The sequence below is a fragment of the Nycticebus coucang genome, chromosome 14 (genome assembly GCF_027406575.1).
Source record: "Nycticebus coucang isolate mNycCou1 chromosome 14, mNycCou1.pri, whole genome shotgun sequence".
NCBI lineage: Eukaryota > Metazoa > Chordata > Mammalia > Primates > Lorisidae > Nycticebus > Nycticebus coucang.
Window position 1 is genome coordinate 9545180 of NC_069793.1, and position 23168 is coordinate 9568347.

The 23168-nt window shown below is 47.2% G+C and overlaps 1 protein-coding gene and 1 long non-coding RNA gene across 3 annotated transcripts in view; both read right to left on the reverse strand.

The window, feature by feature from the left end:
- The window catches only part of LOC128565335 (uncharacterized), a 53061-nt gene that overhangs the window by 11592 nt on the left and 18301 nt on the right, over positions 1-23168 (reverse strand). For both annotated transcript variants that reach the window (XR_008374243.1, XR_008374244.1), the window contains exon 3: positions 147-308. This is a non-coding gene — a long non-coding RNA (uncharacterized LOC128565335). The remainder of the gene's footprint in view (positions 1-146; positions 309-23168) is intronic.
- On the reverse strand, positions 6507-7601 carry LOC128565332 (deoxyribonuclease TATDN1-like). Its single transcript, XM_053561737.1, has 2 exons — positions 6736-7601; positions 6507-6627 (listed from the first exon to the last, which is right to left on the reverse strand). The coding sequence occupies exons 1-2, from the start codon at positions 7299-7301 to the stop codon at positions 6507-6509; spliced, it is 687 nt and encodes a 228-aa protein (XP_053417712.1). The 5' UTR covers positions 7302-7601.

A 23168-nucleotide genomic window follows, 5' to 3' on the forward strand; every position in this document is an offset into this window, starting at 1 on the left:
CCATCTAGACAGCCTGGCTCAAGGTCTGTGCTGGGAAGCACTATACACATTTCTGACAGAGAAATGAGGGAGGACTTAGCAGGACACCTCTAGGCCATCAGACTAATAAGAGATTTACAGATCACCTGGCCTTTCCCATCACTTACCCAAGATCACTCTGGGGCCTCTGGTCCCTGACCTCAGCTCAGTGTTCTTCCATCACAGGCCAGATGGACGAGGAGGAGAGGGAGGAGGAGGAAGAGAAGAGATACCAGGCCTGGGCCACTGGCATTATGTCCCGGAGGCATGAGAAGTGTTGGTACCGGGTGCTGTGAGGAGAAAGGAAAACACGGATTTGACCTTCTCTAGGGCTGTGAGAAGCCCAGATGATTGGAAAGGGCCCCTAACCCTCCTGTCTCTTTAAATAGCTGGGTGTAGAGTATTTCTCCTATCTAGACAAGCCTCCCTTGGGAAAGGCCACCCAAATCCCTTTGTACTATCCCTAGCTACAGAGCTTATTGTTGGGAACTCAAATGATTAACTGCTATATGAACTTTAGGAGGAGAAGGGACATTCAGGGGGCACAGGGTCTGTCAGGCTTCCCTGGCCCTCTGCTCTCCCATTCTTCAGATGAGCACTCAGGTAGGACAGGAGCTCTTCCCCAGCAGGGCTGGGCCAGACAGTCTCATTTTGAGGGCCTATGATCTCCCAACTCTGTACGATGGGTGCCATGGGGGGAGCAAGTAAAGTACAGGGTCAGGGGCGCTCTGATGATCAGGAAATAGGTCCTGACAGGGAAGAAAAAAGAGATTAATACAAGTCAATATCTAACTAAGGACAAAAGGTGTGGTAGGACTACAAATGCTGAGGAACCCCCCAAAACGTCTTTTGCATCTGAAAGAACAAAAGCTTCCTAGGAGAGGTGAGGCTCCAGCAGGGCTGGAAAAACAGGAGGATGAGAATAGAACAGAGGTGGAGAGAAGGTGTTTCAGGGAGGAAAAGGTGGGATCAGGCACCAGCGCCGGGTAGGGCAACAATGGGTGGGCAGGGGGCCTTTCTATTTCCACTAACAGTCGATGCCCCCTTCATCCAGGCAGTCCGCCACAGCCATTCTTTGAGTTCTGCCCAGAAACCAATAAGAACTGATAACAAAACAAGATTGTGGCTGTGTGCAGTGGTAGCTCACACCTATAATCCTAGCACTCTGGGAAACTGAGGCAGGAAGATCCCTTGAGCTCAGGAGTTTGAGATCAGCCTGAGCAAGAGCCAGACCCAGATTCTACCAGAAATAGAAAAAATTAGTGCGATGTGGTAGTGTGTGCCTTTGGTACCCAGCTACTCAGGAAGCTGAGGCAGGAAGATAGCTTGAACCCAAGAGTTTGAGATTGCTGTGAACTATGACACCAGGGTGACAGAGCGAGAGTGAGACTCTGCCTTACAAAAACAAAAATAAGATTCTAAGAGATGGACAGCTGGGTGGGACTTAGCCAGCAGGGTGGGGCAAACTTTACAACAAGGACTACTAAGGTTTATGGTCTATATATGAATGTATTTTCTACTTTTTTTTTTGGCAAGGGCTGGGTTTGAACCCGCCACCTCCGGCATATGGGACCGGCGCCCTACTCCTTGAGCCACAGGCGCCGCCCATGAATGTATTTTCTAGTTTTTTGTAATAAGCATATATTATTTTTACAATCAGAACAAAATAAAGTTATAAAACAATTTAAGGGTTTTAGTTGACTTGAAGTTCAACACATCAACAGAAGATCCATGCCCATCCCCCCCCCCCCAATGAGCTAGGATGACCTTGGACACTATCAGAAGTGGCATCAACAGCCGAGGTTGCCGCCCTGCACTGTGGGCCACTCACCAGAGTCAGTGGCAGGCAAGGGAAGAGCAGAGGCCTCAAATTGGGAGCCTGCGTGAGTGACAGCCTCTCAGTTTCTCTATCAGTAATACCAGGTGGGTTCATAAATTTGAAAGTCCCTCTCTGCTATAAAGACTTTATATGTCTAGGTCCCGTCTTGATAAAACTCTTAAAAAAACTCTCTGACAAATGGCAGCAGAGGTGAGGAGGCTGAGGGCCCAGAAGTTTCCTGGAGTAGGGGGGCCAACGACTAAACCACTATAGGGAGAAGGACTTGCCAGGGCAGGTGGAGGGTGGGGTAGGGGGCAGACCTGGACAGAAGGGTGAGAATGAGAGGTGCTTGTCCCACATTTCAGGGAGCAGAAGACTCTTTCAAGCCCTGGCTGCCCAGAGGGAACCACCCAGTACCGGCACTGGGACTAGAGCTGCCTTCTGGGCTGGGAGCCATTTGCTAGGACTCGCTATTCATTTCTGGGACTGCAGCTGGACCAAGCAACCTCTGAGGCCTTCTACCCACAGAATTCTATAGGTCAGGCCAAAGTAAAGTGGCCATAACTTGCAGGCCTAATCACCATTTTCCCAGGAAAATGCTGGTAAGCAGAATGGGATGGAAGGGAAAACACTGGGAAGAGTGAGATCAGCTGCAAGACTGCTCTCGCCAGTGGGCTGGGGTGGCGAAGACCTGGACTTGCCAGAGACCTGGACTTGAGTAGGCAGGGGCTCCCGTCTCTGCTGCGGGCCCTGTCTGTCCTCTAGGTCCACTCCTTCAGGCAATGGCAGTCCCTGACCCAGGATGTCCCACCCTCTTCTCACAAAGTCAGGCTGCTTCCCTTTGCTCCTCAGGCCACCCCCTTCCCAAGTGTCTTGAGGGGGTTTTGCTCCACTCTCCACCCCAGGCCAACAGGGCCCAGCTGTCTCCATTCCTATAGCCAGTCAGCCCCTGCTCTGCTCCAACCACCCTCCTCACCTAGCAGCTCTGACCTGGCAGAGGCGTCACGGGGCTGGCAGGCTCACTGACACGTGGGGGCTTGGGCACCATGCCACTGTAGGCCGATGCTGGGGTAGACTGACTCAGGTAGGCAAGGGCCATACATTGCAACTCAGACCTTCCAGGTCTGTTTTCTGATCATCAGAGCTGGGTGTCAAGTGACTGATTTCCTCTGCTCTTTTTTTCTCTTTAGAAAATGTTTCCATGAATTCCTATCCCAATCAATCTTTTAAAATAGAATAAAACATAAATAGAGTTTTTTTGGTATTTTTTTGAGACAGAATCTTACATGTTGCCCTTGGTAGAGTGCTGAGGCATTATAGCTCACAGCAACATCAAACTCCTGGGCTTAAGCGATTCTCTTGCCTTAGCCTTCCTAGCAGGTGGGACTATAGGCACCCGCCACACCACCTGGCTATTTTTATTTATTTATTTAGCAGTTTTTGGCCAGGGCTGGGTTTGAACCCACCACTCTGGCATATGAGGCTGGTGCCCTACTCCTTTGAGCCACAGGTGCTGCCCCAACACCTTGCTATTTTTAGAGACAAGGTCTTGCTCTGGCTCAGGCTGGTCTTGAACCTGTGAGCTCAGGCAATCCACCTGCCTCGGGTTCCCAAGTGCTGGGATTACAGGTGTGAGCCACCACACCTGGCCAGAGATTTTTTTTTTTTTTTAAAGACAGAGTCTCTTGGGTGGCTCCTGTGGCTCAGTGGGTAGGGTGCTGGCCCCATATACCGAGGGTGGTGGGTTCAAACCTGACCCTGGCCAAACTGCAACAACAACAACAAAAAAAATAGCCAGGCGTTCTGGTGGGCACCTGTAGTCCCAGCTACCAGGGAGGCTGAGGGAAGAGAACGCCTAAGCCCAGGAGTTGGAGGTTGCTGTGAGCTGTGACACTACAGCACTCTACAGAGGGTGATAAAAATGAAACTCTGTCTCCAAAAAATAAATAAATAAATAAATAAATAAATAAATAAAGGCTCAGTGCCTGTGGCTCAAGCGGCTAAAGCGCCAGCCACATACACCTGAGCTGGCAGGTTTGAATCCAGCCTGGGCCTGCCACACAACAATCACGGCTGCAACCAAAAATAGCTGGGTGTTGTGGCAGGTGCCTGTAGTCCCAGTACTTGGGAGGCGGAGGCAGGAGAATCGCTTGAGCCCAGGAGTTGGAGATTGCTGTGAGCTGTGATGCCACGACACTCTACCTGGGGCGACAGCTTGAGACTCTATCTCAAAAAAAAAAAAAAAAAAAAGACAGAGTCTCTCTTACTCTGTGGCCCCTAGGCAGAGTGTCATCATAGTTCACAGCAACCTCAAATTCTTGGGTTCAAAAGATCCTCTTCGCCAGGCAAGGTGGTTCATGTCTGTAATCCCAGTACTTGGGAGGCTGAGGCAGGTGGATTGCCTGAGCTCACGAGTTCGAGACCAACCCAAGCAAGAGTGAGACTGCTCTCCCCTCCCACCACCCTCCCCCAAACACCCTCCCACCCGCTGTCTCTAAAAATCAGCTAGGTGTTGTGGCAGGCGGGCGCCTGTAGTCCCAGCCACCTGGAAGGCTGAGGCAAGAGAATTGCTTGAGCCCAAGAGTTTGAGGTTGCTGTGAGCTAAGATATCACAGCACTCTACCAAGGATGACCAAGTGAGACTATGTATCAAAAAAAAAAAAAAGGTCTCTTGCCTCAGTGTATATATGTATTTAGTAGAGACAGGGTCTTGCTGTTGCTCAGGGTGGTCTCTGAACTCCTGAGCTCAAGCAATCTGCCTGCCTCAGCCTTCCAGAGTGCTAGGATTATAGATGTGAGCCACTCCACTCAGCCAGGGATCTTAAAATGTGCTCAGAGATGCAAGGGGTGAGGAGGCGGGGCATTGCTGCAACCCACCTCAATCTCAGGGGCATTCTTCCCAGTCTAGAGCTCCACTTCCCATGGGGCAGCGACACACTCTGTCCTGTCTCCACCACCCCCCCACCTCCCCAGGCAGGGAGAAGGGAGGCCACAGAGCTCCGTGTCCAGGCTGCTGAGCCACCCTGCCTGTCAACATAACTGCAGCGCGTCTCGCTCTGCTGAACACAGGGGCAGTGCAATTGAGTGTGATACAGAACCAAAAAACACCTTGGGGCACCAAGAGTTGTATGTCTCTTCCTACTTAAGCAAGAGGCCTTGGAGCATGATTTGGCTTTAGAGACATAATAAGTCCTATAATCACAGTAATCACTGCTTCCATCACTGAGCTCCTACTATGTGCCAGGCAGAGGGGCTTCCTTCTGACATCATCTCTCATCCCCACAACAATCCTCGGAGGTAGCTATTATTGTTGCTATTTTTAGGCAGAGAAATTGAGGCTCAGGGAGATTAATCATCTTGCTCAAGGTCACACGGTGAGTGATGAAGCTGAACTCTAACTTGAGGTCTGCTGGACTCTAAAGGTTGGGCTCTTGTCTCTCAAATCCTCAATGATGAGGAAGTGAGGGGTCCTTTCCATTCACTCCTTTTCTTTTTTTTTCTTTTGCGGTTTTTGGCCAGGGCTGGGTTTGAACCTGCCACCTCCAGCATATGGGGCCAGCGCCCTATTCCTTCGAGCTACAGGTGCCGTCCCTTTCCATTCATTCCTTCACTTATTCTCTGGACACTGAGCAACTACTTTGTGCCAGGCATAGTGCTGAGGGTCAGGGGATGCAAAAATGACTAAAATGACCTCTGTCCAGAAGGTCACCTTCCAGGAGAAGAAACAAACATGGTCCAGTCCGGGCAGCAGAAGGGACAGGCACACCAGTAGGTGATGCCTGAAGACAGCCAGAAGGGGGCTGGGCTGTCCCTGAGTGCAGAGACTAGTCTTGAGATGGACTCTGCCCTCAAGCAGAAATGTCTTAAGCTTTCAAATGTCACTCCATGTCAACAGAGTTGGGAAAAGAGAAAGGAGGAAGAAATACTAACATGGTTGAGTATCTCCCTACCATCTGTGTGGGGTACTGCACGCTGTATCTCATTTTATCTTCCAACAACCCTGAGAAGTTGGGACTATTACTGTCATTATTTATAGACAAGGACAGCCAAACCTAAAGAGGTTAAGAAACAGCCAAGTTGGGCAGCACCTGTGGCTCAAGGAGTAGGGTGCCAGCCCCATATACCAGGGGTGGTGGGTTCAAGCCCAACCTGGCCAAAAACTGCAACAAAAAAAAAAAAAAAGAAAGAGCCAAATTTACCACACACTACCTGCAAAATGGAATGTCCTGGCTTTAAGTCCAGCGTTTTCTCTAGAGCAGTGATTTTTCAACAGGTGCACGGCAGTATACTGGTATGCTGTTGAAAGGACCTTAGGTGTGCCACAAAAATGTTTAATGATTGTTAATTAAATTATTTTCAAAAAAAGTTCAAAGCACAGTAAATATATTCTTTTCTTTTACTCTTTTTTTTTTTTTTTGTAGAGACAGAGTCTCACTTTTTTGCCCTTGGTAGAGTGCTGTGGTGTCACAGCTCACAGCAACCTCCAACTCTTGGAGCCTCGGCCTCCCTAGTAGCTGGGACTACAGGCGCCCGCTACAACACCCTGCAATTTTTTTGTAGCAGTTTGGCCGGAGCCGGGTTTGAACCTGCCACTCTCGGTATATGGGGCTGGTGCCCTACCCATTAGGCCACAGGCACTGCCCTCTTTTACTCTTTTGTTTGTTTTTTTTTAACCAGGAAAAAATACTTTAATAGTGTTGTTATATAGTGTATTGGCTAATTCCAGTGGATCATCATCTTTTACTGCTGACATTATCTCCAGTATTTGAATTATATGGCAGGGCTTATTTCTATCTTGTGTGTGTGTGTGTGTGTGTGTGTTTGACTGGGGATGGGTTTGAACCCGCCATCTCCGGCATATGGGACCGGCGCCCTACTCCTTGAGCCACAGGTACCACCCATCATTTCTATCTTTTAAACAGTGCCCATTTTCCCATTTCTTTTTGGTAGGAAATGAAGTTTTTACATATTTTGATCCAGCACGTGTACTTCTGACACCACACCAAGGTGCATCTGTCTCAATCATTAATTTTTCACTAGGTATTGACTTCAAAACTTCCAAATTAGCCTCAGTTTTCAAAGAGCAACCGTTAAACCCTATATAAAGATCCAAGTCAATCAAAGCTGCTGCTGCTTCCTTGGTGCCATCAAATGAATGCAACACGCACCGATCTCTGTTTCTTTTCATTATGTCCAAAAATTCAGCATGCGAGTTTCGACAATGAAGAAACATTGGTAATTTTGTTTGTTCTGACAGTTCAAACTGTTTTTCAAAGTATTTGAGCTGAGTATCTTTGGGACAAAACTGTAATCGGTCAAAATCAAGTCCACATTCTCCTATTGCCACAACTTTCCCTTTATTGTTTTCAGCAAGATTTAGCAATTCCATTAAGTAAAGATCAGGGTTATTCTTTTCAAATTCATCACATCTTGTAGGATGACATCCAACTGTACTGAAAAACATATTTGAAGCAGTTCTCAGAAAGACTTCTTCAAAGTTGCTTAATTCTTATTTGGGGAGGTAAAAGTAATATGAAGATACCATTTGTCTGTGCCAAATGCAGTGCATCTTTACTGTCCTGTAGACTTCCACCAGTAATCATAAACTTTTTAACGCCAATCTGGACAGCTCTCCCTATTACATCCTGTAAGTCATCTGGATGCTTTTGAACCTCCCTATAAATTCCTCTGAACATAGGATCTGTCAAGTTGATACCAACATCGATAAACTTGAAGTGAGTCATGACCGCAGACGCAGGGCTTCCCTGACAGAATTGTTGCCCTTGGTAGAGTGCTGTGGCATCACAGCCCACAGCAACCTCAAACTCTTGGGCTCAAGCAATTCTCTTCCCTCAGCCTCCCAAGTAGCTGAAACTACAGGCGCCCGCCACAATAGCTAGTTTTTAGAGATGGAGTCTCGCTCTTGCTCAGGCTGGTCTCTAACTCCTGAGCTTAAGCAATCCACCTGCCTCGACCTCCTTGAGTGCTAGCATTGCAGGCGTGAACCACCATGCCCAGCCCTCTTTTACTCTTTTTTTGATCAACATAATTTAAGTGTGCCACAGAAGTTTAATTGTAGGTTGAAGTGTGCCGTGAGACAAAAAATGTTGAAAAACACTGGTATAGAGCCATCAACTGTCTTCCCAGAAATGTTTGGAAATATAAGAAAAGAAAGTGTGGACATCCCTAAGGCCAACTGCAGGGAAAATGAGCCAAAGCTCTCCAAGGGAGACAATGGGTGCTGAAACTAGCTTCCATGACACCAATGCCAGATGAGTTTGTTCCTGCCAAAGTCACAGCCAGGTCTGTCTTTTAAATGTTCTAAACCTAGGGAAAGGCAGAATGGGAATCCACAAAGAAGGACGAAGCTGCTCAGGGGATCCATAGTGGGTCATAACATTCCAAATCCACACGAGCTCTGAAATGAACTCCCAACATCCACCTCCAGATATATCCTGACCTCCTTCCTACAGTCCTAGTTTTCCAGAGTAATGATCTTGGTTGAGTAGGAAGATCTTGGTCGAGTAGGAAACTCATCTTGTCCTCACTGCCTCAGCTGGGCTGGGCCAGTCCAGCCGGCTCCTGGCGCACGCCCTCCCATCTCCTCTGCCTCTCCCTCTTCTCAGGGGGGACTCCAGGTAACAGGCCCAGGCGCCTCCTCCTCCCCACGCGCAGCGGATGAGTTGCTGAAGGGGACCAGGAGAACTGGAAGGACTTGTGGCCCTTTTGCCAGCGGCACAAACAAACCTGCCAGCGGTAATAACAGGGCAAAGGAGCGGACCCGCCTGGCTGGCAGCAGCCCCATGCCAGTGCACCTTGCTGAGAAGCCAGGGGGGCCCTCAGAGAGGGAGGTTCCTCATGTTCTGACCGGGAAAGTTCCTCCTGCTTACCCCCAACAAGAGGACTGCCCTGTAATCCTAAACCTTTTTATGTGTTTGTTTTCTCCCACCATCTTTCCAGGGAATTCTAAGAGGTTCACAGTAGGGTGTTCTGAAGCACTATGCAGGGACCTCTGGCAGTCTACCATAACCCCCCAGGCACAGCTATGTGAGGGGAAGGAGACCCTGGTTCCTGGAAGTCATGCAGAAGCGGTGGAAGTGGGCCTTGCAGAGCTCGGTGCCCATGTGGGAGGAGTGGCCTTCCCAAGGAAGCCAGAAGACCCTATAAATACTACTTCATTTGGGGTTTGGAATGTCAACTAAGACACATAGACTGGGGGGAATTTGCCAAGGAGAAAGGAGGAGGGGGCCAGGCATCATGGCTCACGCCTATAATCCTAGCACTCTTGGAGGCCAAGGTAGGAGGATTGCTTGAAGCCAGGAGTTTGAGACCAGCCTGAGCAAGAGTGAAACTCTGTTTCTAGCAAAAGTAGAAAAAATCATCCAGGTATGGTGGTTGGCCTTTGGTCCCAACTACTTGAAAGGCTGAGGTGGGAGAACCACTTGAGCCCAGGAGTTTGTGGTTGCTGTGAGCTGTGATGACACTATTGTATTCTACCTGGGGCAACAGAGTGAGACTTTGTCTTGGAAGGAAGGAAGGAGAGAGGAGAGGGGAAAGAAAGTAAGGAACCCATGGTCTGATTGGGAGAGTCGGGGAAGACCAACATGGATGCAAAGTGGTTCATTAAACTGTGATGCCAAAAGAGTCTTTGGCAGATAATTTTTTAGCCTTAATATAAAGAATTGTTACGTATCTATAAGAAAAATAACATACATACCATGGAAAACTGGAAAATAGTATGGATTAACTATTCATAAAAGAGCTTCAAATATTAAAAATTATGAAAAATTCATCATTCATAATACAAAAGATGAAATGAAAGTTAGACACGTATTACCTATAAATATCTAATAATATTTAACGAGTAGGAAAAATCTAAATACTTAAATGTAGAGTACATTAAAAGATCATGATGAGAAACATATCCATTAAATATACTATTATCAAATATTTCAGGAATATATTTATATTATGTTAAAAAGCAGATTAGGTACAGTGGCTCATACCTGTAATCCTAGCACTCTGGGAAGCCAAGGCAGTGAGATCACTTGAGGTCAGGAGTTTGAGACCAGCCTAAGCAAAAGCGAGATCCTGTCTCTACTAAAAACAGAAAAATTAGCCAAGCATTATGGCAGGTGCCTATAGTCCCGGCTACTCATGAGGCTGAGCCAGGAGGATCACTTGAACCCAGGAACTTGAGGTTGCTGTGAGCTAGGCTGATGCCATCCCTCTAGTCAGGTGACAGAGCAATACTCTGTCTCAAAACAAAACAAAAAGCAGGTCCCTAAAAAGTATTATGGAGTAGGCACATTAGTTGTTTTTATAAAAATAAGCAAATCCAAGTATTTATCATAAAAGTTTTGGAAGACTAAACACCATGGTATTTATAATACTAAGTTATGGCTCAATGGCAGAATTATTTTTATTTTCTTTTGTTTGTCTATATTTTGTATTTTTCCTGTAATGTTCCCATATTCCATTTTTTTTTTTTTTTTGGAGACAGAGTCTCACTTTGTTGCCCTCGATAGAGTGTTGTGGCTTCACAGCTCACAGCAACCTCCAGCTCTTGGGCTTAAGCGATGCTCTTGTGTCAGCCTCCAGGGTAGCTGGGATTACGGGTGCCCACCACAACATCCGGCTATTTTTGTTGTTGTTGTTGTTGCTGCAGTTTGGCCGGGGCCGAGTTTGAACCCGCCACCCTTGGTATATGGGGCCAGCGCCCTACTCACTGAACCACAGGCACCGCCCCGTCCCCCCCAATATTCCTTTTGTAACAAAAAGAAATCTTGGTGATTTTGAAAGAGTCCCCAGCAGAGCAGATGTCAAAATCATTTGCTTCATGCATAAGATCTTCACTGAGAAGTGGCAATCTTCCATCTAAGGGTGACAGTGAGGTGGGTGGGAATAGGTGCAAGGAAGACTGAGGTGATAGATTGAGGGGATCCAGGAATCCCAATCGCGTTGTTACTCTGAAATCTAAAGAGGGGTTCACAACATTATGTAGAAAGCAAAAAGAATTTGGATTCAGAGGCTGCTGAGTTTGAATCCCAAGTCTACCAGTTGACTCTGAGGAAGACACTTTGTCCTGCTGAGACTCAATGTCTATATGGTGGAAGTAACCATAATGCAAAACTATCCTGAGGATTAAACGAGATAATGAATTGCTTTGTAAAGCATAAAGCTCTAAATGAATGTTGGATGTGGCAGTTACTAACACTGAGGTCTGGTTTGACTTTGGCAAAAAGAGTGAACGACTGCTGTGGTCAAGTTTGTGCTGATTGCTGGACGTGTTGGAGGGAGGTAATTTTCCCATGTGTTCATGCAAACTCTTGGAAACTTACACTGAGCTCAGAAGAGGGGGTATGGTGACTTTCTGACTACTCTTTGAGGAAAGAATACATATATGCACAGCCCCTGATGAGAACCCCCGGTTAGTCATGTGCTGGGCACCGGGAAGGACGTGAAAATGGTGCAAAATGCAGCGATCTGTGACCTCCTTCACATATACTTGTTTACGGATGTTTTGGCCAAATGCTTGGGGGCTGAGTTGGGTGGACCAAGGATGCCACAACTTGTCATCTAAGGAGACTGGGAGAGGCTGGGTGGCAGTTCCGGTTAGATAGGTCCCACCCTGTGCGGGACAGGTAGACATGCTCATGAATCATAAGCCCCTCTAGTTTGTAACCGTTTAGCTGGTTCTCACAGTTCCACTCTCAGCTGTCACACAGTGTGGTCCTAAACATCCATCCTCAAAGGGTTCCACGCTCTTCAGTCCACCCAGATGAAACGATTTGCTTATCGAATGACAAGCTTTCTGGCCACGTTTGGAGACTCATTCTTGTCTGTGCTGCCCCAAGTCCTTCAGATGAGAGGCCACGTTTGCTCTCCTCTCTTTTTTGCTCCTTCTACGATGCCTCTCCCTGCCTTTCCTTTGGTTTTACCTCTTTTTCATTTTGGAATCATTTTTTTGTGTGTTGTTTTTTTTTTTTTTTTTTTTGTAGAGACAGAATTTCACTTTATTGCCCTCAGTAGAGTGCTGTGGCTAGAGTGCTGTGGCGTCACAAGGCTCACAGCAACCTCCAACTCCTGGGCTTAAGCGATTCTCTTGCCTCAGCCTCCCAAGTAGCTGGGACTACAGGCGCCCGCCACAACGCCCGGCTATTTTTTTGTTGCAGTTTGGCCGGGGCTGGGTTTGAACCCGCCACCCTCGGCATATGGGGCCGGTGCCCTACTCACTGAGCCACAGGCGCTGCCCTGGAATCATTTTAATTGCTCTTCCTCTCCTTGTTCCTCAGTTTCTCTCTCCTTGTCCCTGTGTCTTTCCCACTCTGGCTCTGGATCTAGCCAGTATCTTCCTCTGCGCTCTTTATGTCAGAAGTGCCTGCCACCGGGAGCCACCCAATGCCAGGCTATCCTGACCACAGCACAGGGAGGACTGTGTGATGAAGGCAAGGTGGCCACTGGTCAGCAAAGCCCTCCCTGCCAGGCACCACCAGGCTGGGGGCTCACAAGCTGCTTTAGTCCTGACTTCATCACTAGCCCCTTTTCTAAATTTCCCAGCACAATTTTTACAGTGTTTTTATAACTAAGTTTTTCTCCCAGTACTCTTGCCAGCCCTTCCAACCCCCCACCCCTGGGAGCCCTCTGAGTTATCTACAACTTGCTGGTGTGGACATGTCCTACACTGAAAGTGCCTTTCCAGGTGTGGTTTTGCCTGGTGAATGGAGAGGTGCAGGGTGCCTCCTCATCAAGGGTGGGAGTGGCAGTCAAGGAACAGCCTTGTGCTTGGGTTCAGTTGGTTTGGCTTTCTCCCCTCCATTCCAGGCTCTCCTGGCCTCTTGTTCCTCCCTTCCCCCCCGCTATCCAGCAGAGTGTCAGGAGGGGGCGTTTTAGTGCCCTCATTCCTTAGAACCCCACCCACTATGTTTTTTTCTAATCTGAATCTCATTTCGAAATCTCCTGCCCAAGGGGTTTCCCAACACCTCCCTGTTTTGAATCAACCTGCTGATGACGGCACTCCCAGGTGAGGAATAGAGATATTAGGTGGGACCTGGCCTGGCACTATGCCCTAAAGACACTCCTGTGCCCAAAACAGTCATCCGACTGGTGGCATCTGGACAAACAAATCTACTCCCCTCCTTATCTTCCATGAAGGAAAAAACCAAGTAGGCACAAGCTGAGAATGAGAACTGGCTAGAGGACAGACACCAAGCCAGCATGTTCCTCCCCTGGGAGCCACAGCTGCAGGTCCTGCCTGCCTTAGGGGGATCCTCTTCAGCAGCCAGGGAGTCCTCTGTCCCCAGCAGTGTCGTCGTGGAAACTGTGCCCAGTGCCTCTCCAGGGCCACTCCATGGGATTATGCCTTTTAGTTCTCTACCAGTGGCTTAAAGGGGGAGATTTCTGGTGATAGGGACCCTCACCCAGGAACAGCCTCAGAGCCAACACAGAAGTGGGTTTGTCTTCCACTTTGTGCAGTCACAGTGTACAGTTATTCTCCAGAGGAAGCTGAAGGACAGTTACAGGGTTGGGATGGCAACCTGGTCTCTGCCTCTCAGGTTCCAGCCAACAAAACATTTCGCTTTGGTTTTTATTTTAAAAATCTATTCGAAGCCTCAGTTCTGCATCCAAGAGAGCCAGTCCTTTCATCCATGAGCAGCGGGGAAGGTGGTAATCAAGCCCCCTCTGGAGGCTCTCTCACCTTCTCCTTGAGGTGAGCGCTGTGGACTGCAACTGAGCCTTTCTCTCTGCTCCTGTGATTTGAGGAGAAAAAAATACCTGATACCCCAGCAAGCACTTGCTCTTGGCACTTGGTGTCACTCTTGCTTCACTTGGCTCAGCTCAAAGCCTTCAGCTGATGGGTGGTGATCACGCACGCAGGCACACACACACTCCCTTCTAGCTCTGCAGAAGGAAGTGCAAGTGTCCAGGCAGAAGGATGAGAGCCATCTGTGGCACAGGAGGGCCATACGGCGGACAGAAGGGAAGAAGGGCCGCACATGAGTGGGCACAGGTAGGAGTAGGGGTGGGGTACCCATTTTCCCTGACTGTGGCCTGGGTAGATCCTCTCCTGGTGTTGATGGCTGTTGACCTGGACAGCATATTATTAAAACCCAAGATTGGGGTCGGGTGCTGCGGCTCACACCTGTAATCCCACCACTCTGTGAAGCTGAGGCGGGTGGATCACCTGAGCCCTGAGTTAGACACCAGCCTGAGCTAGATCAAGACTCCGTCTCTAAAAATAGCTGGGCATTGTGGGGGAAACCTGTCCCAGCTACTTAGGAGGCTAAGGCAAGAGAATTGCTTGAGCCCAAGAGTTTGAGGTTGCTGTGAGCTATGACGCTATGGCACTCTACTGAGGGCGACAAAGTGAAACTCTGTCTCAAAAAAAAAGACCAAAAAAACAAAACTCAAGATTACTCAGAAGACTCAGAAGACAATCTCATAGCACAAACATGCACACATAAGCAAAATAAAGAAAAAAAGAAACAATAAGGGTCACTTGGCATCAGAGAGGTAAATTGTGGTGGCAGAAACACAGAAAGGATTCACTGCCAGGCATGAGGTTTGCCCTCTGCCTCCCTCTAATGCAGAGGCTACCAAGCCCTTGGCAATCCCCAGCACAGCAATTTGCAAATTTTCTTCTGCCAAGAACACCTTTTGGCAACCAAGTGATGTCTTTTCAGTTGGTAGAATTAATTAGCATAACAAGGCTTTTCCTCTCTGGCTTCTAAGGCAGACTCCAGCCCCATAGGTTCTGTCCACCTACCTCTGCCCCTAACCCTGACCCTAACCCTTTGTCCTGCTCCCCTTTCCTCACGCGAGCATCAGGATCCCCTCAATGAGGGCTTAATAAGCTCCCACTGGACACCCGTTGTACTCCAGAGTCTCCTTCTACAAACTCTCCTCCTCCTTCCTAACACTGTCTCTAGAAGATTCCTTTGTCCTTGAGGCTCTCCTGTGGGTCAATGACCCTCATGGGGACACAGCTCCCCCTCTGGGGCACACAGCCATAATCTTCTTCTCATCAGAAATCCAGCTCCTTCACCACCCTGAGGGAAGATGGCTCAGGGTGAAGGAGGAGTTTGACAGTCCCTCAATAGCACAGGCTTATGAAGAGCCATTGCCCAAGAGGAGCTGTCCTCCAGCCACATTCCCACTGGTAGCAGGCCACAACACCATCAGCAGAAAAGCACAGTGATATCTAGGTTACAAGGCTTTAGGTGGCCTTGATGTTCCTTAATTCCTGACTGTCTAGCAAAATCGGTGGACACTTCCTTCCCTGCCCTGTCATCATGACACCTACCTGCACAAGTGAGCAAATTAACCATTTTCCTGTTGCCTCACTTTTAAAAACATCTTATAAAAGTACATCAGTTGTGGCAGGCGCCTATAATCCCAGCTACTGGGGAGGCTGAGACAAGAGGATCACATGAGCCCAAAAGTTTGAGATCAATGGAAGCTATGACGATGTCACGGCACTCGACCGAGGGCGACAAAGTAAGACTCTGACTCAAAAAATAAATAAATAAAATTTTAAAAATAAATAAATAAATAAAAGTACATCAGAAGAAACAATCTTTTCGTTCCATCTATTATTAGTTCCCGGAACAGGGCCTGGAAATATGCAGCTGTCCTGGAGATGACTGAGAGATAGCAGGAGGAGGTGGCACGGTGACTACCACGTATCCTATTCCTGGAGGTAAGATCGCTGACAGCAACAACCAACTCCAGTCAACAGCACCACGTGGGACCACATCTGCAGCGTCCCCTTCTCTCTTGGGCACCGCCCCCAGGGCAGGAGACAAACCCTGGACTGCTGGGGTAGTCAGCTGACCCCAGCATAATAACAAGTTGGGCCACACCCTCCTTCAGGTAGTTCAAAGTGCTTTATGACCATTATCACATTGATCTTACCAACATCCAAGAAGGAAGGAAAGAAGGGAAAAGACAGAAACTTTCTCATTTTATCAAAACAGAAGGGAATGGGATGGTGGAGCTTTTAGGTGAACCAGTCACTATTCACCCATAAAGTACAAATTGAAGAAGTACAAATACCTCAAATAGGCATAAGATTTGAGGGGGGAAAAAAGGTACAAATGAATTCAAAACCCCTGCCCCTGGCCACATGACCAGAGAAAATAAAAAAGATATCTCACTGGGGCGGGGGGAAGTCTTCAGCTCTGGTGGTCTCCAATAGTTTAACAGCCCACATTGATTTCAAAAGATGGCTGAATTTCCAGCACTCCTCTGTGCTGCAAAGGGTATCAAACCACAAATACTCCCTGCTCTGACATCACCAAACTTTATAAATAACAGACGCTCGCTTGAGTAATTAGAAGAAAAAAACTGTCAGCTAAGTGGTTTGAGAAGGTTTAGGTGTGGCTGGAAACATTCTGTGTATTTTCTCTAAAGCCAAGACACTCAAAAATGCTAGTTTAATGAGCTTATAAATTTGGAGTGACTCTTTACATCTGATGATGAGCTCTGGGGTTCAACTATTTCACCTTTGAAATTAAAGAGGTTGCTATGTGGGACTCATCTCTGACCACCTCCTCCAGAGGGCTCCCTGGGTTTCTTCTTCACAGTTTATTATTCCACCCAGTTAACTCACCCAAACAATTCAACCACCAGTGTTGCAGAGGGGATAATAACTTGATATTCAAGGATGTTTTCTGATGTTTTATCTCTTTTCTTCCCTCATTAGTCTGCCTCTAAGACACCTGAAATACCTTTTAATTAAATAGTACTGGTATGGGCCAGGTGTGGTGGCTCACGCCTGTAGTCCCAGCGCTGTGGGAGGCCGAGGTGGGTGGATTGTCTGAGCTCAGAAGTTCAAGACCAGTATGAGCAGCAGTGAGCCAGAGTAAGACCCCGTCTCTACTAACAACATCAAAAACAGCCAGCACCGCCAGAGGAAGAAGAAAATCAACAAAAAAGGAGTACTTCAAACAAAGAAGAATGAACAAGCAAACTGAAATTAAAAATAAAAAAAATTAAATAGTACTAGTATCTTTTACGAATCTTTATGCTACTTACAGGAGATAGGTATTTGTCCTGGTTAACTCCTACAAATTCATAAGGTTCTCTAGTGCTCAAGTTCAAAGCACTCTAATCTCAGTAATCACTGTTTGTTATAGTGCTTTCTAGCTTGAGCTCCAATATTCATCTATAATAATTCTAAACATTAATTTAATTGAACTTAAAAGAGATGGTGCATTATGTGCCACAATTTGGCAAACTAATTGTGTAAACAGTGTTTTGCTGACAGGGTAAGTCTGACACAGGAAACACAGCAGCACGGTCCTGAGTAAAACTACAAATCCCTAACAGCCTCGGGGGCTCTCCACAGCCACATACAGTGATGTAATTCATCTGGGGCTTTGCTAGGCTCTGGCTGGATCTAAAGGTGCTCTCTCTTCCCCATCTATTTGTTTTCAGATCTAATATTTGGGAGTCCACTGCAGCATTTTCTTCTATTTCTGATCCAGCCAGCCTGGAGACTAAGACAGAACAAGTCCACAGCAGAACATGTCCTTACCACATTGCTAATATCCAGGGCTATGTATGACCTTGCTGTCCTACACCATGTAACTATCAATTAGACAGACAACCTTATAATTAGGTCAACTACATCTCCCCTGATGTAAGCCTGTGGTTCCATTCCTTTCTCTCTAAGATTAGAGTATTTAGAGAGAATCTCTCAATGATCAATAATACAGAAATGTTCTCCTTACACCCAGCCCCCTCTCCCCCGACCATCCCACAACTTCTGGCATATGCCTTAATAACCTAAGCCTCTTATCTGTGAGCTTTTGGTTTTTTAATGAGGTAGAGTCTTACTCTGTCTCCCAGGCTGCTGGAGTGCAGTAGCGTCGTCATATCTCACAACAACCTCAAACTCCTGGGCTCAAGTGATCCACCTGCCTCAGCCTTCCAAGTTCCAACAAGGAACCACCTACCATGATACCCCATTAATTTTTTCTATTTTTAGTAGAGACAGAGTCTCTCTCTTGCTCAGGCTGGTCTTAAACTCCTGAGCTCAAGGGATCCTCCCGCCTCAGCTTCCCAAGGTGCTAGGATCAAAGGCGGGAGCCACCATGCCTGGCTAATGTGGTTCTCATTGATTTTTCTGTTTGTGAGAATAGAACCCAAACGAGAAAAGTCCCAGCTCGGTGCCCGTGCACAGTGGTTACAGCACCAGCCACATACACTCAGGCTGGCAGATTCAAACCCAGCCCCGGCCAGCTAAGCAACAATGACAACTGCAACCAAAAAATGGCTGGGCATTGTGCCAGGCCCCTGTAGTCCCAGCCATTTGGGAGGCTGAGGCAAGAGAATTGCATGAGCTCAGGAGTTTGAGGTTGCTGTGAGCTGTGATGCTACAGCACTCTACCGAGGGTGACATGATAAGACTCTGTCTCAAAAAGAAAAGAAAAGTCCCAATCCTGTGTATGCTGGTTGAGTGGGTAAAAACCTTCAGATAAGGAAATCTTGGGAAAGCTTTCATGACATCCTAAGAATGTATGGTAAAAAAGCTCCCGATCCCACTCTTCCACCTTCAAACCAGTTGAGACACAGACCTGCCCTTCCCAGGTTGACTTCACTCAACTAGATAAGCATCTCCAATCTGTGCTATCTCCCTCCCAATGGCATCAAGTGCCCAACCAGTTATTCCTAGGGCCCCTCAGACACAACACGAAGTACGGCCTAAGGGGTGACCAGCCCAAGAGTGCCACCTCAATCCCCACCTTTGGTAGGTGCACAGGGAGGACTCAAAAGGTGGGGTGTCTTGTGAAGTAGCAGCCCAGGTCTGAATAGGAAGAGCACCCCGGACCAAGGAGAAGGCCTGAGAAATGAAGACGCAGCCACACAGGTCTGAGCTAGCTGGCTGAGCTAAAAACTCTATGACAAAACAGAAATGCATTCTTAGCACTGATCAAACTCCCTGATTAACTCGGCTTTCTTGCTTTCTTTTTTTTTTTTTTTTTTGTAGAGACAGGGTCTCACTTTAGGGCCCTCGATAGAGTGCCGTGGCCTCACACAGCTCACAGCAACCTCCAATTCCTGGGCTCAAGCGATTCTCTTGCCTCAGCCTCCCGAGCAGCTGGGACCACAGGCGCCCGCCACAATGCCCGGCTATTTTTTGGTTGCAGTTAGGCCGGGGCCAGGTTCGAACCCGCCACCCTCGGTATATGGGGCTGGCGCCCTACCAACTGAGCCACAGGCGCCGCCCTGCTTTCTTTTTTTAAATGTATTTCTGTAACATATGTTTTCCTCTGGCATGTGAAACTTTTGCTTTCTCTCTTCTTCAGCCCTTTTCCAGAGGTAAGTGAGGAACAGGTTCTGACTCTGTGCCAGATTAGGTCAAGAATGAACGGATTGTTCTTCTCATACACAGCTGGATATAATCGACAGATATGTTGATACGACATTCACTGAGTACTTTGAACAAGGAACCACAGCAGTGATGAGCTGTGAAAGACACAGTTCCTGCCCCTTGGAGTTTGTGTGGGACTGAGCAGGCCAGCATGGATATCCCTGGCTTTATGTCACTGCCATCATAAGTGTCTGTACAAAGTCAGACTTTGCTAAATGGAAGGCTCTTCTCTTAACTGATTTTCTGGGTAATCAGATCTTTGATTTTTCATTTCAGACAAATCTTCCACAGGTGATAGCCTCTGATAATTAGTCTGCAATTTTTCTGTCTTCTATCCTCCTTAAATGCTCTGGAAAAGCTCATTATTTAAATAAATCCAAGCATTATTTTGGTAAAGTGACAACTATGTCTATAAAATGAGTAAGTCTTCCCAAATTCATTTGCCTCAGATAGGACTGGCATAAATCACTTTTCCCCAATTGGTCTCTATCACAGATCCCATTTGCTGCTCATCTTTTTCTTTTTTCTTTTCTTTCTTTCTTTCTTTTTTTTTTTTTTGAGACAGAGTCTCACTTTGTCGCCCTCAGTAGAGTGCTGTGGCGTCACAGCTCACAGCAACCTCTAACTCTCTGGCTTAGGCAATTCTCTTGCCTGAGCCTCCCACGTAGCTGGGACTACAGGCGTCTGCCACAATGCCCAGGGTGGATTTGAACCCACCAATTCAGGTATTCAGGTGTATGTGGCTGGTGTCCTAGCCCCTGAGCTACAGGCACAGAGCCTGCTCATTTTTTTTTTTTTTTTTTGCAGTTTTTGGCTGGGGCGGGGTTTGAACCCACCACCTCCGGTATATGGGGCCGGTGCCCTACTCCTCTGAGCCACAGGCGCCACCCAAGAGCCTGCTCATCTTTCTCTTATTGCCAAAGAAGAAGTCTGCCACCTAAACTGCAAAAAGGTAGACAACCAATTTCTGTTTTGCTGTATCAAAAATTCTTTAAGGTTCTACATCGGGGCAGCGCCTGTGGCTCAAAGGAGTAGGGCACTGGCCCCATATGCTGGAGGTGGCAGGTTCAAACCCAGCTCTGGCCAAAAACTGCAAAATAAATAAATAAATAAATAAATTCAGTAAGATTAAAAAAACAAAAACAAATAAATTAATCTCGTTTCAAAAAAAAAAAAATTCTTTAAGGTTCTACAATTACCAGCAATTATTACCAAAGGACTTGCAGTATAAGTGAAGAAGCAGAATTGGAAATAATCCAACCAGCACAGGGAGCTCCCAGCCTGGGTCAGGCCATTCCTAAGGAGAGAGTGTCTACTGCTGCCTACAGGCCTTTCTGGTGACTGTGTTTTCAGAACTGGGACTTGGTGGCAGTCTGATGTGTGGTCTGACAAAGGACCAGTGTGTCTTCTGTCCCAGAAATTGAGATTGTCCCAGAAAACAGGCCACATGGTTGCCCACAGGACAGCTCTGAGAAGAGGCCATTCGCTGCCACATTCAGCTTAGCGCTGCTCAGGGCCCCTTGAGGCTTTCTTCCCTCAATTCCCTTCTCAGACTGCTCTCCTGCGACACCAGAGTCCATTAAATTGATTAAAGCAGATGTTTGATCATTCCTTCACATTGATTGATCCATAATTTTCATTTGCATCCCCCTCCTTTTAAGACATGTTCAGTCTCTCCTTTTAAAAGGCTACACCAGAAGTAAACGACGTAACTTCACCCACTTCTTCCCAGCAGGAGGTGTTTATGGCCCTCTATCAAACTCAATTTTATGGTTAAAATTAAACCACAGTCCAGAAGCTATTAGCAGCTGGACTTTGGACAACTGCCAAAGAGAGCAGTTGGGGGCATCTTCCTGAGAAAGGGAAAGAGACTCACCAGAAGGAAGAAATCTTAAACAAATAAAAAAATGAGGTGAAATGTTGAACCTGTTAAACCACCCCACTTCAGTTAGAAGACACTTTTTAACAACATTAGGAAAACGAAACTGCTGTGGGTGGGGTGAAGATGCTGCCAGGTCATCTTGCCTAAAGAAACTCGAGGTTGTGCCTATTCGAGGGACGTGCGGCCTCAGCACCCCTGCATGGCTGTGAAGACTGCGCTGGCAAGTCTGCGTGGCTCCCCACGGAAGAGATAGTACCTATGTTTTGGGGATCATCACAAGAGGTGACTTGGGTTACCTGTTCCTGATTTGTTATTTACAGCTTATGAAACAATCTAGGAAAACACGAAGTATATTAGTGTGCAAGAAAAGGCCTGAGGATCGGGCGGCGCCTGTGGCTCAGCAGGTAGGGCGCCGGTCCCATATGCCGGAGGTGGCGGGTTCAAACCCAGCCCCGGCCAAATTAAAAAAAAAAGAAAAGGCCTGAGGATGCTGAGAGCTTCCCAGGTCATGAATCCGGGGCGCCCAGGCTGGGCGGGGTAGGGGGTAAGAAGGAGTCCCATGGGACGATTCGAGGCCGGCTTAGTAGTGCCCTCTCCTGGAAGGCCGGGATGGGTGTGGATGGGTGAATTCTGGAACGATCCCGTGTGCACACTCAGGTCTCCTTCAGACAGGTGCGCGACTGCCCTCTGTTGGACAAAGAGCTTCTCAGCTTCCTGGCAGAGTTAGCTAAAGTGAACTACTAGGTATAAGCGCGGCTAGGTGGCGCCAAGCAAGGCACGCCCTTCCAAGCCTCAGTTTCCACATCTATCAAATGGGAGCAATGGTAAACAATATCTGTCCTTGCAGGCTTCAAAAGGTTATCAGAGGCAAGTAAATGAAGTTCCACTGTTTTCAACCATGCCTGCCTATCTACTTATCCCCTAATATAATCCAAGTCACTTTCCTGAGCTGGCCTTTCTCCCCAGTGTGTCTGACCCAAGAGAACAATATAAGAATATAGTCTGGGCTCAGCACCTGTGGCTCAAGCAGCTAAGGCGCCAGACATATACACCTGAGCTGGTGGGTTCGAATCCAGCCCGGCCCGCCAAACAACAATGACAGCTGCAACAACAAAAAAAAGCCAGGTGTTATGGAAGTCGCTTGTAATACCAGCTACTTGGGAGGCTGAGGCAAGAGAATCGCCTAAGCCTAGGAACTGGAGGTTGCTGTGAGAGCTGTGTGACACCACAGCACTCTACTGAGGGCAATAAAGTGAGACTCTGTTTCTACCAAAAAAAAAAAAAGTTTTGAAATTGGAGAGAAGTGGTTGCTGTGCAACATTGTGAATGCATTAAATGCCACCAAATTGTACACCCTCAAGTGGTTAATTATATGTTCTGTGAATTTCACTTTAATAAAACAATGAAAAGGCAGAATTGTAATATAATTATTATGACCTTTGATGATTTAGAGTGCAGGGGTGTCCAACCTCTTTTTTCTCTGCTGCATACTGGAAGAATGAGTTGTCTAGAGCTACAAACACTAAGGGAAGCTGATGAACAAAAAACAAGTTCCCTGCATACTTTCTGTTATATCCAGCACCACAGATAAGCAAAATAAGTCCTCACAAAATCAGCATGCGGCTCGTGGGCCACAGGTTGAACACTCCTGATTTTTACACACTCTACAAATACTTGATAAAGTCAACATAAAGAGAGTAACTTTTATGTAGTGCTTAAAGGTTTACATAAATGCGATAGTCATGCGAGCCATACACCTCTGAAGGGTTCTGCTACTTCTGGACCAATGGTGTGGAGTTAGGGTCACCAGAGTATTTCTATAGAAGTTCTTTTTTGACTGAGATTAAGAGGCTGGGTACTAACTGGCTTACATCAATTAATCCACACTATGGGATAGGGATGATTGTATTTAGTTGTTCCCATTGGATAAATAGTTATGTTTTCTTCTATATCCAATAACCAGCATAAGGATTATGTAACACGGGGATATCCTACAAAGACAGGACTACAGAGTGGTGTTTTTCAACCTTTATCTCACAGCACAGTTGAACCTATAGTTAAACTTCCATGGC